The following is a 20,047-nucleotide window of genomic DNA, read 5'->3' as shown; positions in this document are numbered from 1 at the left end:
ATCCTGATCTGTCCTTTTAAAATAGCTATTCAAAAGGCTTATGCCCCCACTTCCATAGTGGTCATTGGCAGAGGGCTTGGCCCAACAGGTCACTGTTTCCCTGTGGTGGAGGTGGAGGGTGAATCCCTCCAACCATCACATCAACTATGTGTATCGTGTTTTCAGCATTGTTCCACGTATGGTCTTGTATTTGACTGGGGATGGCATGGCCCTCTTCTGGGTTTCTCTTTCTCCCATAACCACTGTTATTTTGTAGTTACTTGGTGGTTGATTATTACTATTACCAAAATTTTGTTGTGTATTGCTTTTTGGGCCGTATGCATTATTCCATCCTTTCTGGTTATTAAAGTGTTGAGAACCACGATTTAGTTGATTGTATCCCCTGCCGTTATGGCCTCTGTTATCATTTCTTGAGTTGTTTATGAAATTACGGTTCTCACAATACACCTGAGGTTCTGCATATGGATGATACACTTGTTGCACATTACCATATCGGTTGCAGTGGTTGCTACCATTATCATTGTATTAACTGCCCCCATTGTCATTATTATCATTATTGTTGTAGTTTTTAAACTTCCAATTTCCAGGTGCGCCTGACTGATCAACTATAATTGTTCGGTGTATGGCTGCTTTCATTTATGACATCAATGGAACTGACTACAGATAAAAAGTCGTAAGTCGTAAGCAGTTTTTCACATATTTGTGTGGGTAACCATTGTTTTAATATTCTTAACACTTCAACATGTGACATTGGGTTATTCCTGTATCTTGTATTGTTTAAATATTTTTCGAAATATTTTTGCAACCCACCATGTTTTACATTGGAAGGTTGCAGGTCAGAGACCTCCATTCGAAGTCTCTCTTGTATTCCACGGTACCATTATTTCTCTAAAAAGGCTTGTTCGAATTCTTCATATGTGCAACAGTTGTCAGCTTCTTTCACTGCCCATAAATGGGCATTACCCTGAATTTATCCTAGGCCTACAGTGAATTGTATTGTTTTGTTTTTAGGGCCAATGTTGGGGTAGTATGTTCCTAAATGCTTGCACAAATGCCACTGGGTGTGTCTTTTTCGATTTCTGTGAAAAGATCTGATATTGTCTGTGTTTGAGAAAACCTTCATCAACAAGGACTGATGATATTCTTTGTGCTATTTCATCTGACTGTGATGTTGTTCTCCACCTCTGTGTTGATGGCATGGTAGTGTTTGACAATGCTGGCACATTTGCATAATTATTTGTAAATTGTTCCCATTCTCGTGTATCATACTCTGATCATGGCAAAATCACATTCATGCCATTATTTTCTGTAGCTGACTAGTTCTGGTTTGCAGCTACAGATGGACCATTTGAATTATTCTTTTCGCTTATTAGCTCAAAGTGAATTTTATCTACGATCATTTTCATGCCATTGTCAATTTTAGCAAGCATTATTGTTTCACGCTCACTAGTTATTTCCTCTAAGGCCTCAATGTAAGTCCTGTGTTCTTGGATATTTATGCAAGCGTAGTGTCACTGTCAAATATTCCTGCTTCATCTCTTTTGTTTAATTTCTTTACATCCTTATTAAGCCCGTCACATTCGGATGTTAGAAATGTATGACCCAGTTTCAAACGACCAACCTTTTGTGTGAGTTTGTGTTTGTCCTCTGGCAGTTCTCCCCGAGTTGATACAAATTCAGCTATGTTTGTTTGCACAGTTGTGACCAATTTGGTCAGAGTTTAGTGCTCATTTTGCAAGGCTTCTGTATTTGGTCCACACCTTTATTCTGTTCCTTTCCAATGTCTGATAACTTTTGGCTGAACTCCACATTCATTCCAGAAAACTTCATGTCAAGTTCAGTAGTGGTCGCTGTTAGATCTGTATTCCAATTATTAAGCAAAGTTTCAAGATCACCAGCTAATGTATTGACTTTTTGTTCTACCTCGCTGACATGATTAGAAAGTTTTCTATTGAGATTGTTGACATCTGTTGCAACAGTCTAATTTTTTGAAGTTAATTTTGTATCCAAACTGTTAATTTTGTTACTTTTTTATGTTATCCGAACATATACCAGCAATTTCTGTGCATATGCTGGGCAGTGCAGAAGTCATTTTTAATACTGCGTGCAATATTTGGTTACTCTCTATCTCATTTCTATCATTACATATTGATCTACACACATTACACGTTCTTGCGAGCTCGCTTTATTCTCTCAAAATTGAGTCGCGAAAATTTTCACTGTCAGTTCTATTACTTCTTTTTTCATTACTGTCAAAAATTTCACCTTCCATCATTGATTGAGGACTTGTCTCATCAAGCATGAAATACGTGTTATCCCCAAGACGCACATGTGATTCACTAATAATAGTAAAGTTTAATTGAATATTCTCATTATTTGACAAATTACTGTCTTGCTGCGATTCATTATTGTCATCTCTTATTGGCACATTTGTAGATACTTTGACATTCTCATTTTCAGTATTATTAATAGTTATTTGTTGCTTGTCATTGGGTTCCATTTTTGACAAACACATGTAATATTTGAATACATAAAAATGTTAACAAACTGCCTATTGGCTTCTGTCTCGGGTTATTCGGCCGACGTTCATCTAATGATTTTTCTGAAGTTTCGCCAGCACGAGTGGCGATGCGGTTCTCCTCTTGCTACCTGTGACGGTCGTTCGGTGCAGTACGGGAAGCCAGGATCCGTTTACCTTAAGGCTTTCCTCTTTCTTGTTCAAACTGTTCGCATGTTTTTGTATTTCTACAGCTTCTCTGAACAAGCGCATGTGATAGTGCTTCTCTACAGCCAGAACTTCCGTGTCGGCGAATTTTATTACGTGGTCGGTCTCATTCAGTGTGTGCTCTGCCACGGCCGATTTCTCCACCTGCCCCAACCTGCAGTGTCGCTTATGCTCTTTGATCCTGGTGTTAATGGATCGTCCAGTCATTCCGACATAAACTTTTCTGCATGTGCATGGTATACGGTATACTCCCAACATTGCAAGTGGGTCTCTTTTCTCCTTCACCGATCTAAGACACTCTTTGATCTTCCTTGTCGGTTTGAAAATCGTCTTTACGCCATGTTTGCACAATATACGGCCGATTCTGTCCGTCACTCTGGGAATGTATGGCAGAAAGGCCGTACCCGACATTTCTCTTTCTGGTTCCTTACTTTGCCGAGTGTTTGGCTCTGTTGCACTTCTAATATAGCTTGTGGAGTACCCATTGCTCCTCAGGACAGTTTCCAGGTGTTGCATTTCTCATTTGAGATGTTGCGGCTCACATATTCGTCCTGCTCTCGTTACGAGCATACTAATCATGCCTCTTTTCTGGCTCGGGTGGTGGTTTGACAGTTTGTGCAGGTATCGGTCCGTGTGTGTCGGTTTTCGATACACGCTGTGTCCCAGGTTTTCGCCGTCCCTTGTGAGCAGTACATCTAGAAATGGCAGTTTCTTGTCCTTTTCTACTTCCATGGTAAATGTTATGTTGGCATGGAGGCTGTTCAAGTGTCTTAGGAAGTCACTGAGCTGTTCTTCACCATGGCTCCACACCACAAAAATATCATCGACATACCTGTACCACACCTTAGGTTTGCAAGTCGCCGATTCCAGTGCCTGTGCTTTGAATTGTTCCATGAAGAAGTTGGCCACCACTGGACTGAGAGGACTACCCGTGGCGACGCCTTTCAGCTGGTCATAGAAATCGCCATTCCACGTGAAATAGCTCATGGTGAGACATGCATGGAAGAGCTTTCTGATGTCTTGCGGGAAAATGGAACCGATGTGCTCCAGAGCGTCACTGAGTGGCACTTTCATAAATAACAAAACAACATCAAAGCTGACCAGGATGTCGTTTGGTGCAAGTTTCAGTTTCTTCAGATTCTCAATGAAATGTCCTGAGTCCTTAATGTATGTGTCGGTCTTCCCCACGTGTGGCTGGAGCAGAGAGGCCAAGTGTTTTGCCAGTTTATATGTCGGTGATCCAGGAGCGCTAACGATCGGTCTCAGTGGAACGTTGTTCTTATGGATCTTGGGTAATCCATACAGCCAAGGTGGTAGGGCTTCTGTGTTGCGCAGGTTTCTCTGTATGTCCGCCGGCAGAGAAGACGCCTTCATTAATCGATTCGTATTCCGTGTGATACGCTGCGTCGGATCTGCGCTTAGTTTTCGGTATGTCGTCGGATCTAATAGGTCTCCGATCTTTTGCTCATAATCTTCGGTCTTCACTACGATGGTCGCATTCCCCTTATTGGCAGGCAGTACCAATATACTCTTGTCAGCGTTGAGATTCTTAATGGCTTGTACCTCTTCTTTCTTCAGGTTGCAAGCTGGTGGTTTTGCTCGGCGCAGTATCCTGACTGTTTCGGTGCGTATTAGCTCTGCCCTTTCACAAGGAAGGGTCCGAATGGCTGCTTCGGTGTTGTCAATGATGTCCTCCATAGGTATAGTTCTTGGGGTGATAGCGAAATTCCCTCCTTTTTGAAGAACAGACACTTCCTCTTCGGTCAATTGTCGTTCAGTGAGGTTGACCACTGTGTGTGACATGTCGGGAATCGCTTTGTCGGTCTGCTTCCGGCAACTTGCAAACTTTTTCTTCTGTCGCTTGGTGCAGTGCTCGAGTTCGTTCTGCATGCTCCTGTGAGTGATGCTGTCAATCTTGTCCCAGTCGTCTCGATGCATTCTGCTACTTAGTTGATAGAAAATGTCCAGAAGTTCCTGATCCGTTCTTGCCAAGTCTCTCCGTGTTGTATGTATTCGCTCACGAAGAAAAGCTCGTTCCATTCTGTCGTAGATACGATGTGCTTGGGCGGTGGTGAATAGGTGCTTACATCTCAAGAACTTTGGTGTAGCACATTCATCTCGGCACCATGACAGAAAGGCGAGAGAATACATCAGTCGCACTTTCTTCTTCTGTTGTTGGTCAAGGCGTCGTTACAATCTGCAAATCTCCTCCCCGTAGAGGCGTAATACAAAATTGTTAAGGCTTTCATGGCCACTTGTTGACAAACTGCCTATTGGCTTCTGTCTTGGGTTATTCGGCCGACGTTCATCTAATGATTTTTCAGACGTTTCGCCAGCACGAGTGGCTGGCATTGTCAAAGCTTCACCCTCCATTGCCGGTGGTGAACTGGAGCCGAGCTCGCGGCCGCAGACTATATGTACCTGGCGCGCCAACGTCCGAGGGCTTCTCCGCTGTCATTTCTGATGCGGTTCTCCTCTTGCTACCTGCGATGGTCGTTCGCTGCAGTACGGGAAGCCAGGATCCGTTTACCTTAAGGCTTTCCTCTTTCTTGTTCAAACTGTTTGCATGTTTTTGTATTTCTACAGCTTCTCTGAACAAGCGCGTGTGATAGTGCTTCTCTACAGCCAGAACTTCCATGTCGGCGAATTTTATTACGTGGTCGGTCTCATTCAGTGCGTGCTCTGCCACGGCTGATTTCTCCACCTGCCCCAGCCTGCAGTGTCGCTTATGCTCTTTGATCATGGTGTTAATGGATCGTCCAGTCATTCCGACATAAACTTTTCCACATGTGAATGGTATACGGTATACTCCCGACATTGCAAGTGGGTCTCTTTTCCCCTTTGCCGATCTAAGACACTCTTTGATCTTCCTTGTCGGTTTGAAAATCGTCTTTACGCCATGTTTGCGCAATATACGGCCGATTCTGTCTGTCACTCTGGGAATGTATGGCAGAAAGGCCGTACCCGACATTTCTCTTTTTGGTTCCTTACTTCACCGAGTGTTTGGCTCTGTTGCACTTCTAATATAGCTTGTGGAGTACCCATTGCTCCTCAGGACAGTTTCGAGGTGTTGCATTTCTCGTTTGAGAAGCTGAAGAAACTGAAACTTGCACCAAACGACATCCTGGTCAGCTTTGATGTTGTTTTGTTATTTACGAAAGTGCCGCTCATTGACACTCTGGAGCACATCGGTTCCATTTTCCCGCAAGACATCAGAAAGCTCTTCCATGCATGTCTCACCATGAGCTATTTCACGTGGAATGGCGATTTCTATGAACAGCTGGAAGGCGTCGCCATGGGTAGTCCTTTCAGTCCAGTGGTGGCCAACTTCTTCATGGAACAATTCAAAGCACAGGCACTGGAATCGGCGACTTGCAAACCTAAGGTGTGGTACAGGTACGTCGATGATACTTTCGTGGTGTGGAGCCATGGTGAAGAACAGCTCGGTGACTTCCTAAGACACTTGAACAGCCTCCATGCCAACATAACATTTACCATGGAAGTAGAAAAGGACAAGAAACTGCCATTTCTAGATGTGCTGGTCACAAGGGACGGCGAAAACCTGGGACACAGCGTGTATCGAAAACCGACACATACGGACCGATACCTGCACAAACTGTCAAACCACCACCCGAGCCAGAAAAGAGGCATGATTAGTACGCTCGTAACGAGAGCAGGACGAATATGTGAGCCGCAACATCTCAAATGAGAAATGCAACACCTGGAAACTGTCCTGAGGAGCAATGGGTACTCCACAAGCTATATTAGAAGTGCAACAGAGCCAAACACTCAGCAAGGTAAGGAACCAGAAAGAGAAATGTCGGGTACGGCCTTTCTGCCATACATTCCCAGAGTGACTGACAGAATCGGCCGTATATTGTGCAAACATGGCGTAAAGACGATTTTCAAACCGACAAGGAAGATCAAAGAGTGTCTTAGATTGGCGAAGGAGAAAAGAGACCCACTTGCAATGTCAGGAGTATGCGGTATACCATGCACATGCGGAAAAGTTTATGTCGGAATGACTGGATGATGCATTAACACCAGGATCAAAGAGCATAAGCGACACTGCAGGCTGGGGCAGGTGAAGAAATCAGCCATGGCAGAGCACGTACTGAATGAGACCGACCACGTAATAAAATTCGCCGACACGGAAGTTCTGGCTGTAGAGAAGCACTATCACACGCGCTTGTTCAGAGAAGCTGTAGAAATACAAAAACATGCAAACAGTTTGAACAAGAAAGAGGAAAGCCTTAAGGTAAACGGATCCTGGCTTCCCGTACTGCAGCGAACGACCGTCGCAGGTAGCAAGAGGAGAACAGCACCGGAAATGACCGCGGAGAAGCCCTCGGACGTTGGCGCACCAGGTACATATAGTCTGTGGCCGCGAGCTCGGCTCCAGTTCACCACCGGCAATGGAGGGTGAAGCTTTGACAATGCCAGCCACTCGTGCTGGCGAAACGTCAGAAAAATCATTAGATGATCTTCGGCCGAATAACCCGAGACAGAAGCCAATAGGCAGTTTGTCAACAAGTGGCCACGAAAGCCTTAACAATTTTGTATAAAAATGTTAAATTCTTACAGAAAACTTTTATTTATTTGTTTATTTTTTTCTATCTTTAGAATTTTTTTTTGGTCGCCGCAAGATGGTATGTAACTGTGGTACTATTATGTAACAAACAGTACACATTACAAGTTTGGGCTTTTTTGCGTACTGCAAAGGTTGGGAAATTGAACAAAGGAGGGGATTGTGGTGGAATTGCTCTCACATGCATAAAAGTCAACAATACTCTTGATCCTATCTTGAACATTGTCTTGTTCACATTTCCTTGTAATTCAGAATTTTGTAATTTCCAGTATTTTTGAACGGTTTAAATGTTTCTTGCCCCCAGTAATTATTAATTGGTTTTTCCATCTTTCTTCCTCATATACCTAAAAGTATGCAACAAATAATAATTATCAGTACAATATTGATCACCAATAATGGATTCTAATATTTATTGTACTTACACATAAATTTTTTTGGAGACTGATGTTTGTAAAATTATGGGGAAAGGGATTTGGAAATGATAAGGGAAATAATATTTAAAGGGTTGAATGATTTTTTTAAGATTATTCTGGAATATATCATCCGTTAAAGGAGGTGTTTTGGCTGTCTGAACAGACACATTATGAATACATAATACAAAAATTAAAAATGTTCTTATGTCCCTTCACGAAATGATTTCTTACACCTCTTCAACTCTGCAGTGATACATCGGTGTTCCCTCTATTATTACTGGTGTTCTTGCAGGTCCTCACAATTGTCCAGACATTTATTATGATGTATTTTCATGAACTAATAAATAAATATACAAACAATTTTATTGAACTATCCTTGAATATATTTTCATAGTTGGCCTGCTCACATTTTTTTACACGAGTCATAAAGTGTGTCTGGTCTCTTTCAGATCTCAACACCGACAGACAGCTACTAATTAATTAGTGTGTGTTGTATTGCTCATTAATAAACATCTCTTGCGTCACTATCTTTTATCATTGTGACAGATGTTATTGCTATCTAGCGACCAGAGAGCACATCATTTTATCAACTTAAAAATTGTCAACACAAGTGCACGGCAGACGGGGTACGTCCCATTATGAAAGTAATTAGGGTTTCTTCCTGTTCCATACATGCATGAAGCACAGGAAGAATAATAGTTTGAAGCCTCTGTATGTGTTGTAATTATTCTAATTTTGTTTTCATGATCCCAGTGTGAGTGCTACGTATGGGGTCGAAGAAGTATATTCATAGAATCACTATTTAAATCCAGTTCTTGAAACTTTGTTAGTAGACTTTTCAGGATAGTGTACATCTATCTTCAAGAGTCTGCCTGTTCAGTTTCTTCAGCATCTCAGTAACACTTTCCCACAGTTCAAACAAATCTGTGACCATTTGTGCTGCCCTTCTCTGTATACATTCAGTATTCCCTGTTAGTCCTATTTGGTACAGCTCCGACACACTTGAGCAATTATGCTTGAACTAGTTGCACAAATGATTTGTAAGCAGTCTCCTTTGTAGACTGATAGCATTTCCCCAGTATTCTATCCATAAACCAAAGTCTACAACCTGCTTTACCGACAACTCAACCTTTGTGATCATTCCATTTAATATTCCGAGCAAGTCTTACACCCAGGTATTTGTATGAGTTGGCAATTCCATCTGTGGCTCATTTATATTGTGGTCATAGGATACTACATTTCTTCATTTTGTGAAGTGCACAATTTTATGTTTTTGAATATTTGAACCAAATTTTGAATCTCTGCACCACTTTGAAGTCTTATCAAGATCTGACTCAATATTTATGCAGCCTCTGTCAGACAGTATTTCATTATGGGTAACTGCATCATTTGCAAATAGTCGGAGGTTACTATTAATGTTGTCCACAAGGTCATTAATATACAGCGTGAGCAGCAAGAGTCCCAACACACTTCTGTGGGGCACACCCGAAGTTATTTCTACATCTGATGATGATTTTCCATCCAAGATAACATGCTGTGTCCTACCTACCAAAAATTCCTCAATCCAGTCACAAATTTCACTTGATACTCCATATGATCAGACTTTTGACAATAAGTGAAGGTGAGGTACTGAGTCAAATGTTTTTTGGAAATCAAGAAATACTGCATATGCCTGACTGCCTTGATGTAAAGCTTTCAGTATGTCATGTGAGAAAAGTACAAGTTGCGTTTCACATGACTGATGTTTTCAGAATTCATGCTGGTTGGCATAGAGGAGGTCATTCTTTTCAACTTTTGAGCTCAGAATATATTCTAAGATTCTACAACAAATTAATGTCGAGAATATTTTATGGTAGTTTTGTGGATCATTTCTGCTACCCTTCTTGTAGATTGGTATTACCTGTGCTTTCTTCCAACTACTGGGCACAGTTTTTCTGTTTGGGGGATGTATGATAGATTATATTAGAAGAAGGGCTAACTCAGCTGCAAATTAACTGTAGAATCTGGTAGGGATTCTGTCGCACCTGCTGCAATCTACTTTATTTTTATGTTGTTAGTGTCCATACTTGACTGGTATACAGTCAAAAAGGAATGGCCAGGACTTTATAGAATTTCATTATATTGCCTTGACTTACAGTACCTTTTGAATTTCTCCACAGTGTGCAATTGATGTAATTACGTATTCCAGTTTTACCTCCAATGGCCATTTCTAATTTAAGAGATATAATGCATTCTAAGAAAAGAAAAGCCTTTGTGTAAGTTTACAGCCAAGGAATTTTTACACATTATATTTTATGTCTTAAATCTCATTGCTTTAGTCTTGTTAATCTAGATACTATGGTTATGTACATTAACTGTTTGGTATAATTCATGAGTGGCTCCTTGTAAAGACTGTTCACTATCAACTATTATTTCATGCTCACCATCAAGTAAAACAGCCATTATATTTTTATCATGATGTAAGCTGTGTGTGTAGTTGCTATTTTTTTTATGTGCATTGCCATGAAATATCATTTATATACAAACTGAAACTATTGTGAGCAGATTGAACTCCTGCTTTTCGCAAAAATGTGTTTTCTTCTTTAAATCTTCAACGTGGCAATTGATATTTTGGACTTCCTGCACATGAGTTCTTTTCCTGCGGAGACTCATGCTAATTGCAGTTATTTATGTACATGTGTAAAGTATGTACATAAAGCCCACCCGGTTAACCGTGCAGTCTAATGCACTGCTTTCCGGACAGGAAGGCTTGCTGGTCCCCGACACAAATCTGCCCGGCAGATTAGTGTCGAGGTCCGGTGTGCCAACCAGTATGTGGTTGGTTTTTAAGACGGTTTTCCATCTGCCTCAGTGGATGTGGGCTGGTTCCCCTTATTCCGCATCAGTTACACTATGTCAGTGATTGTTGTGCAAACACTTTCTCCACGTATGTGTACACCATACTTACTCTACCACACAGACATTGGGGTTACACTCATCTGGTGTGAGACATTCCCGGCAGGGCCCACTGGGGGCTGAACCGCACAATAACCCTGGGTTCAATGTGGGGCAGCGGTGGGGTGAGTGGACTGCTGTAGCTTGTTGTGGGGTTGTGTACCACTTGCGAGCTACGGCGGGGATGAAGCCTCTCCGTCGTTTCCAGGTCCCCAGTTCCATACAATACAATACAATGTACATAAACAACCATTGTCAAAGTAAGTTTGTGTAAAAATAGAAGAACTCATTCTGCTCTTCCAGAATATCACAGCCTCTATTACCCAGTACAGTCCAGATGCAGAATAACTGGGCTGGTAGCTACTAAAACTTCTACCCAACGACATCCTGGTCAGCTTTGATATAGTTTCTTTGTTTACAAAAGTGCCACTCAGTCACGCTCTGGAGCACATCGGTTCCATTTTCCTGCGAGACATCACAAAACTCTTTCATGGATGTCTCACCATGAGCTATTTCAGATGGAATGACAGTTTCTATGAACAGCTGGAAGGCGTCACCATGGGTAGTCCTCTTAGTCCAGCGGTGGCCAACTTCTTATGGAACATATCAAAGCATAGGCACTGGACTTGACGACTTGTAAACCTAAGGTGTGGTACAGATATGTAGATGATACTTTCGTTGCCCCCGGAGCCTCGTCATTCATTTGCTGGGTACGAGCTTGGCGACCCCAGGGTTCCTGAGCTGGCTGAGCTGGGGACTGGTAAGCGCCGCCAGTCCCCTGTCACCGTAAGCTCTGGGCATGCTTCAGTGACCACCGTGCGGCGCGGTGGTGGAGCGTTGTGTGTCTCACAGAATGGGTTTCTTGGCTTGACTGCCTGGATCACAAGGATTGAAGACACCTCTATAAAAAAACCACAATTTCAAGTTGTGCTGTGCACTGATGAGATGCATTGCTGTTGAGGTGGTACAGTCGTTAGCAGACAACCTCTGGGGGACCAGGCGCACCTCAGTTTTATAAGGCTTACCTGGGCATGCGGGGCTCTGTCTAGATGGACTTCTAGTTCCCTAGCTGCTCTTGGAACCAAAATGGATCCTTCTCAATCTTCTTTGCCTCCTCCGAGCATAAAGGGTGGGCCGCTGGTAGGTACCAACACCCAATCCAACAAGAGGGCACGTGTAGCCAGTCCTCCTGACTCAGGAGCAAAATCTCAGGTTATCATGACCAGTAACAGAACACATGCTGGTGGTCAGAATGTGTTTTTAATCGTTAAAAGGAAAGAGGGCAGCTTTGAGAAAGTTTCACCTTTCTATATTCAAAAAGGGTTCAAGGGCATTGCTGGCAGTTTGAAATCTGTTAAGCGATTGCATAATTGGATGCTGTTGGTGGAAACCACTTGTTTCCAACAAGCTAAGAATCTACAGAACGTGCAATCCCTTGGAGAATATGCCATTGAAACTGAGCTGCATGCCACCTTGAATTACAGCAAAGGTGTTGCGATGTGCAGGGATCTGGTGGACATTCCCAAAGAGGAACTGAAAGATGAGTGGGCTCCAGGAGGAGTAGTTGACGTTCAAAATATCGTGAAGAGGGTGGATGGAGCTCTTGTTAAGTCCGACTCCTTTATCCTGACGTTCAATAGCACGAAACTCCCTGAGCATATTAAGGCATGTTTCCTTCACTTAAGTGTGCGGCCTTATGCACCCAACCCAATGCAGTGTTTCAAATGCCAGCACTTTGGACATACTACTCTGGGTGTCATGGAGAAGCTACTTGTGGCCAGTGCGGTCAGGCCGCCCATGACAGTGTCCATTGTTCGTCTCCATTGAAGTGTGTGAATTGCTCTGAACCTCACCCTGTCTGGAGTCGGGACTGCAGCATGTATGTGGAAGAATTGAAGATACAGGAGCTTAAAACTATGAAACTCATCCCCTATACTGAGGCAACACTTCAGTTGTTAAACAGCCCATGTGGAAAGCTGACACTGCTACACAATCGGAGGCTGCTAGTGTCGGCACTAGTACTTGTCGGCACTAGTACTTGTCGGCACTAGTACTTGCTTGTGTCCCTGCACGTGTGCTGCTGCAGTCATTTCTAAGCCTGTCCCTCCCCCAAGAACTTCACAAAAAGCTGTGATTGCTGACAGTGTGGAGCTCCCTGCCCCTCTTGTCTGGTATGCTTTCCAACACTGCCACACCCTCAAGTGCAGTTGTGGCTGCAAAGTCTACCCACAGAAAAAATCCAAGGCAGAACGTCCAACACTGGTGGAATCGAGCAGAAAACAGCCTGACGATATCGACATCAACCTCTCTGACATCTCTCTCGATTCTTCTTTAGAGGCTATGGAGCTTGATGTCGGATTGGGGCAACCATCTTGCTCCAAAACTGAGCCTCCATCCATTGTAGGCTCCCCTCCCTGTCAGAAAGTCATGATGAAAGTACTACCCCTCTGACAGATGGCTCCCATTATACAGTGGAACATGAATGGATTCAAGATGCACATGGAGGAACTGAAACTCCTAACGCAGCAGTGCCCTCTGTATGCTTGTGTTTGCAGGAAACGCATTTCAAAGCATCTGATGCCCCTGCACTACAGTGCTATACACTATATAGCAAGGATGACCTGACTGAGGAAAGAGTCGGAGGAGGGGTTGCTGTGTTTGTCAGTAATGGGCACTGCTCCTCTACTCTCCTCCTGGATACTAACCTGCAAGTGGTTGCAGTTGAAATTCATTCATGTTGGTGGCTTAACAGTTTGCTCTCTGTATTTACCTCCTCTGGTTGCAATAGCTTTCGAGGCTCTCACAGATCTTATGGAACAACTCCCCCGACCATTTCTCCTCCTGGAAGACTACAATGCCCATCATGTCCTGTGGGGCTGAACCTCTACATGCCCTCGGGGTATTTTTGGAGAGCCTCCTGACATGTCAGGTATTGTGCATCCTAAATACTGGTACTCCGACTCATTTCAGTGCTGCTACTGGTTCATTCTCAGTGAACGTCCTATCTCTCTGCTTTCCAGCCCTCACCGACTCCGTTCACTGGGAGGTCATTGACAACCTTCATTCCTGCGATCACTTCCCCATCTGCTTTCGCATCCTGGATGGTGTGTTACTGGAACAGAAGCCACCAACATGGATGATTGGCAGGGCTAACTGGCCGCTGTTCAGTCGGTTGGCTGTCTTTGAACACCATAACAGCGTCCAGGAATGGTTGGATCACATCACACATGTAATCCATCATGCTGCTGACCTGTTTCTACCAAAGCCTCTCAGCCTTCTTAAGTGGCCACCTATACCTTGGTGGACAGAAGCGTGCCATTCAGCCATCTGGGACAGGCGTGCAACTCTTCAACGGTTTAAATGCTGCCCAACAGTGGACAATCTCACTGCCTTTCAAATCACAAGAGCCAAGGCTCTTCGTGTCATTAAAGAGAGCAAAAAACGGTCATGGCAGGAGTTCCTGGATTCCATCAACCATTCCACTTGTTCCACAAAAGTATGGGAGCCATCCGGAGGATTTCCGGTACACACAGCCATTTACCGATAGCAGCAGTACTGAAACAGAGGTTCTTCCAAACGACACCCAGAGACATTGCTCAGACGCTGGCTGAGCATTTTGCACAAACTATTGCCAATGCAAGCCAGGATCCAGTGTTTCGTTGCTACTGTGCAACTGCAGAGAGGGAAAAGTTGGACTTCAAGTCCAATGATTCTGAGGCCTACAACTCCCCTTTCTCCATGTGGGAGCTTGAATCAGCACTGGCTGAGACTCATGACACTGCACCTGGTCGTGACCACATCCGGTACTGCATGCTTTGACATTTGCCAGTGGCGTCCCAGGAAATCCTCCTTGAATGTTTTAATCTAATATGGCAGAAAGGCAACTTCCCCAACTCATGGAGGGAGGCAATTCTCATCCCTCTCCTTAAACCAGGAAAGAACCACACATGTCCAAGTAGTTATCAGAGCATCGCCCTAACGAGCTGTATAGGAAAGACCATGGAGCGAATGGTTAACCGGTGTCTGGTCTGGTTGTTAGAGATCAGGCAACTCCTTAGCCATTTTCAGTGTGGATTCCACTGATATCGGTCCACTGTAGATAACCTGACCCTCCTAGAGGCGGCTTCCCTCCGTCGGCATCACTGTATTAGCATTTTCTTCGATATAAGTAAGGCATACGATACTACTTGGAGATGCTGTATACTCGCACAACTGCATCAGTGGGGCTTTCATGGCCACCTCCCCATTTTCATTCGGTCTTTCCTGTCTCAGTGGTTTTTTCAGACTTGAGTTGGTGCCCCACTCTTTGATCGATTTAAGCAGGAGAATGGTGTCCCTCAGAGCAGTGTTTTAAATGGTACCCTCTTTGCCATAGTCATCAACAGTATTACATCTATGGCAAGGAGTCCTGTACAGTGCTCCTTATTTGTGGACGATTTTGATGTTTTCTGCTCCTTCTCCAGTGTTGCAACGGCAAGCCATCAGTTGCAGCTTACAGTGCAATGTTTAGAGGAGTGGGCTGCAAAGACGGGTTTTCAGTTTTCTGCTGATAAGTGTGTGTGTTTTCATTTTAATCATTCTGTCATCCTTTTAATTTGCTTGCATTGAAGATGGAGGACACCATCCTACATTTTAGAGACACATTGCAGTTTCTGGGACTTATTTTTGACTCCAGATTGTCATGGTTGCCACACCTGCGAGACTTGAAAGCCAGAACCCTGAAGGCACTGAACATCCTCAAGTGGCTTAGCCACAGGTCTTGGGGAGTGGACAGGGTCTGTTGCTTCCAGTTTTATTGGGCTTGTGTGCGTCCACGGCTGGACTATGGGTGCACGGTGTACGGGTCAGAGGGGCCCTCTTATTTGCAGATCATTGACACTGTCCACCATGAGGGGATTCGACTGGCCGCAGGTGCTTATTGGACCAGTCCTATACCCAGCCTCTGCGCTGAGGTGGGAGAACCGCCATTTACCATCTGGCGCCAGCGGCCCCTGGTGAGCCAAGTGTGTAAGTTCCTCGCAGCTCCTACTTCTCCCGCACATCACACTGTTGTTCGTCCACATCTGGAGCACCTTTTTTCCAACCGTCCACGGGCCACGAAGCTGTTTGGGATCTGCGTGAAGCATGTGCTGGAGTCACTCGGCATGGCGCCAGTCCAACCCCAAATCCACGGTTTTAACTGTCTGAACCCTGGTTACTGGAGCGGCCCAGAGTGAGTTTAGATTTGGTGCGATACAGGAGAGATAGCACTCCTGCTTCTGTTTTGAAGGCAGTATTTTATGTCATTTTATCTGAGCACCACAACCTTGCAGCTGTTTTTACGGATGGTTGTAAACAGGGTGACTCCGTTGGTTGCTCTGTCATTTTTCCGGATTGTGTCCTCAAGTTCATACTGCATTCCGAATTTATCATCTTCGATGCAGAATTACACGCGATCTTGTGGGCACTAGAGCAGATGAGACATTCTCCCAGTGTTAAATTTCTCATCTGTTCAGATTCTCTGAGCGCCCTTTACTCTATCCAACAACATTTGTACCAGCAGATAAAGTAACCCAAACTATTCAGGATGCCCTCTTCCAACTACAGCAACTGGGGCAGGAGGTGTCTTTCTGCTGGGAACCAGGGCACATGGGAATTCCAAGGGAATGAAAGGGTGGATTGAGCAGCCAAAGAGGCATATTGTGACCGTCAGGACTTTCAGTGCATATGCCCCTGCATGCTCTCATCTTGCTGTTGAGATATAAAGTCCTGTGTCGATGGGAAGACGAGCGGCTAGGAGAGACCAACAACAAGCTCCGTGTCGTTAAGCCCATAACTTGGCTGTGGCGTACTTCCTCCCAGCCACATTGATGGGATGAGGTCCTTCTTACTCATCTTCGCATTGGCCGCAGTCCTATGATGCATGGATTTTTACTCCGGTGAGAGGACCCTCCAATGTGTGGTGCTTGTGGCATGCAGATCACGGTGCACCGCATTTTATTGGATTGCATTTTATTTGCTGACCAGCAGAGTGCAGCGGATTTGCCAGCGGATCTGCAGTCTATTTTATGTAATGATCAGATGAATGTGATTCACATTTTAAAGTTTTGTGAATTGTCCCAGTTTTTAACAAGATTTTGAGGAGATGTATTTAATGTGTCAACAGGGTGGCTGGCTCACCCAAGTTTTTTGTAAGTGGCCAGCCAGTCACATTGCCCTGTGTTGTTCTTTTAGCTCTTCTGTGTTTTGTTTTCCCTCTGTTTTATTTTCCTGATTAGCTATCTTCCCTCCTCATTGGTTTTAGTGCATGTGAGAGTGCCTGTGTGATAGGGAGATTGTGTGATCGTTCCGAGTGCATGCGTGTATGACAATTTTAGTTCTTATCCACATTCATTTGTTTTAATAAATGTCAGGGCACTGATAACTACACTGTTGGGTGCCCATTAGATCCTGAAACACACACACACACATACGATACTTTCCTTATGTGGAGCGATGGTGAAGAACAGCTCAGTGACTTCCTAAGACACTTGAACAGCCTCCATGCCAACATAAAATTTACCATGGAAGTCGAAAAGGACAAAAAACTACCATATCTATATGTGCAGATCACAAGGGATGATGAAAACCTGGGACATAGCGTATATCGAAAACCAACACACACAGACTGATACCTACACAAACTATCAAACCACCACCCGAGCCAGAAAAGAGGCATGATTAATATGCTTGTAATGTGAGCAGGACGAATATGTGAGTTGCAGCACATCAGATGTGAAATGCAACACCTGGGAAGTGTTCTGAGGAGCAATGGGTACTCCAAGAATTATATTAGAAGTGTAACAGAGCCAAACACTCAGCGAAGTAAGGAATCAGAAAAAGTAATGTCGGGTATGGAAGCCATACATTTTCAGAGTGATAGACAGAATCAACCATGTAATGTACAAACACGGTGTAAAGACGATTTTCAAACCAAAAGGAAGATCAAAGAGTGTCTTAGATCAGCAAAGGAGAAGAGGGACCGACTTGCAATGTCAGGAATATACCGCATACCATGCACATGTGGAAAAGTTTATGTCGGAATGACTGGATGATCAATCAACACCAGGATCAAAGAACATAAGTGACATTGCAGGTTGGGGCAGGTGGAGAAATTGGCTGTGGCAGAGCACATGCTGAGTGAGACTGACCACTTAATAAAATTCGCCGACACAGAAGTTCTGGCTGTAGAGAAGCACTGTCACACCCGCTTGCTCAGAGAAGCTGTAGAAGTACAAAAACACGGAAATAGCTTCAAGGAAGAAGAAAGCCTTAAGGTAAATGGATCCTGGCTTCCTGTACTGCATCAAATGACTGTCGTAGGTAGCAAGAGGAGAACTGGACCGGAAATTACCACGGAGAAGCCCTCGGACCTTTTCGCTCCAGGTACATATACTCTGCAGCTGCGAGCTCAGCTCCAGTTCACCACCGGCAATGGAGGGTGAAGCTTTGACAATGCCAACCACTCATGCTGGCAAAACATCAGTAATGTCATCATAAGAACATCAGCTGAAGAACCCGAGACAGAAGCCAATAGGCAGTTTTTCTGTGAATGTTTCAGCAGTTAACTAGGATTTTAATACTCTCGCCAATGGGAGGAATTTCTGTGAATCTTATATTGACACTTTTGGGTCCCATACAGCTATTATTCAGATACCTATTGCCTGCATACAATTCGTAGCAGATAATATTAGACACCATTTAGAAATTACAGTGTTGCTGGAATGAATCTCATATGACTGTGATTTGTTACATTGACACCTGTTGTTCCAAATTTAACAATTTTTGGATGTGGCACCCCTCTGTTAAGATCTACTGTCTATATTCAGCTCAGCTACCCTCATTCTCTCTCTCAAACCAAGGAGAGAAAAATATTCTCATAAATTCTAAATAACTATCTGTATCACAGCTGGTTCTAATCCTTTTAAGTATGGAAGCTAGTTGATAACACAGTAAGGAGCACTACTTATAGTGCTGGAATTCACAATTTTATTGATGTTCCTCACTCAATTTGACAACTTTTATCCGAGTGCAATACTTTAATGATACATTAAATGTGGCAAGCAATAGGAAAGAAACTTATTTCTCTCTTGCAGGGGTAGGGAGGTGGGGATGAGGGGGGGGGGGGGGGGGGGTTGCGCCATCCACAACTGCTCATTTGTAAATGGTACACCTCTTTTCATTCAGTGGAGATAAACAACAATTATCATAGATTTACACATACTAGGTTGAAATTAATAAGCTCATTAAAAATAACTATAGAGAAAATGGAATGTAGGCATATGATAACTATAGTGCAAATGTAACCCATGTAATGTAATGTGTTGCATTATGATGGCACATGATCTGTGGGTAGTATTCGCTAATACACCCAGAATCAATTGAAACTCATTTCAGTGATGCAATAGAAATTCCCCATACACGAAAGGATTTGTAAAATGATCTGTGTGTTTAGTATTGTAGTAGTCAGCTATGATATTGAAGGATGCTCATATTCATCAACTTCCACTTTTAAGGAGACCAAAAATGATGGCACCATATGTTAATAAAATACCGTAGTTGCACTTTACAGACAACAAGAACATTTGAAAAACTGCTAGAAAATTGCCTGTTATGTGATATTTAGTAATTATTGACAGTAAGTTCTAAGCAGGAAAGGGTGCAGTCTTAGAAATGGAAAAGTGTCTACTGAACATTGCATAGTCCACCATTTAAAATATTTTGTACGTCTGCAGTTGCTACTGGCATTCTGTTATTTGTTATGGGTTTCTTCCTAGCACAAAACTGTTTTACTGCAAGCTTGCTTGTAAAAAAAAAATGTTAAACATTACAGTTGGGTAATTTTCACAAATTTATTAATTATCACATCCCTTCAACACATTAATAATTTAATAACTTTTATTTTTCCAGGGCACTTCTTGCAGACTCCCAGAAGCAGGTTGATGTGACTGGCATATACAGACATTTATTTTTTGGAAAGTAAGTTATGATTTTAAACCAACATATTCTTTTTTGGGAAACTTATGGCAAAGGACGTAGTCAAAACATGTAGTGACAGTCAAGTAATTATATATAAAAGCTAGTCTATGCTGTAGCACCATTTTTTTTTGTGCTTCGAAATGTTGATCATAAGATTTAATTCTAAGGATTATCTCTCACCTTAACAACTTTCCCATCTTCTACAGAAACTAACTCTGTAAAATATCACAGAATGTGGACAGTAGAATTATGAGTCATAAGGTTTTCATACATTAAGTTGTGCTATTTCAGAATTAATGTACATATTACACTAAGAGACTTTTATTCAGCGTGTTAATTGACAACTGTCTTGGCTGTCACATTAATTTATGCATTTGATATTGGCCAGCT

The 20,047-nt window shown here is 43.2% G+C and overlaps 1 protein-coding gene across 4 annotated transcripts in view; it reads left to right on the top strand.

The window, feature by feature from the left end:
* LOC126484113 (cilia- and flagella-associated protein 91-like) overlaps positions 1-20,047 on the top strand; it is a 347,241-nt gene that overhangs the window by 34,217 nt on the left and 292,977 nt on the right. For all 4 annotated transcript variants that reach the window (XM_050107494.1, XM_050107492.1, XM_050107493.1 and 1 more), the window contains exon 4: positions 19,589-19,657. In XM_050107494.1, the coding sequence (XP_049963451.1) occupies positions 19,589-19,657 (69 nt within the window). The remainder of the gene's footprint in view (positions 1-19,588; positions 19,658-20,047) is intronic.

Source organism: Schistocerca serialis, chromosome 6 (assembly GCF_023864345.2).
Source record: "Schistocerca serialis cubense isolate TAMUIC-IGC-003099 chromosome 6, iqSchSeri2.2, whole genome shotgun sequence".
Classification (NCBI taxonomy): domain Eukaryota; kingdom Metazoa; phylum Arthropoda; class Insecta; order Orthoptera; family Acrididae; genus Schistocerca; species Schistocerca serialis.
The sequence above is the reverse complement of the archived record's forward strand: the minus strand, read 5'-3'. Positions and strand labels throughout refer to the sequence as shown.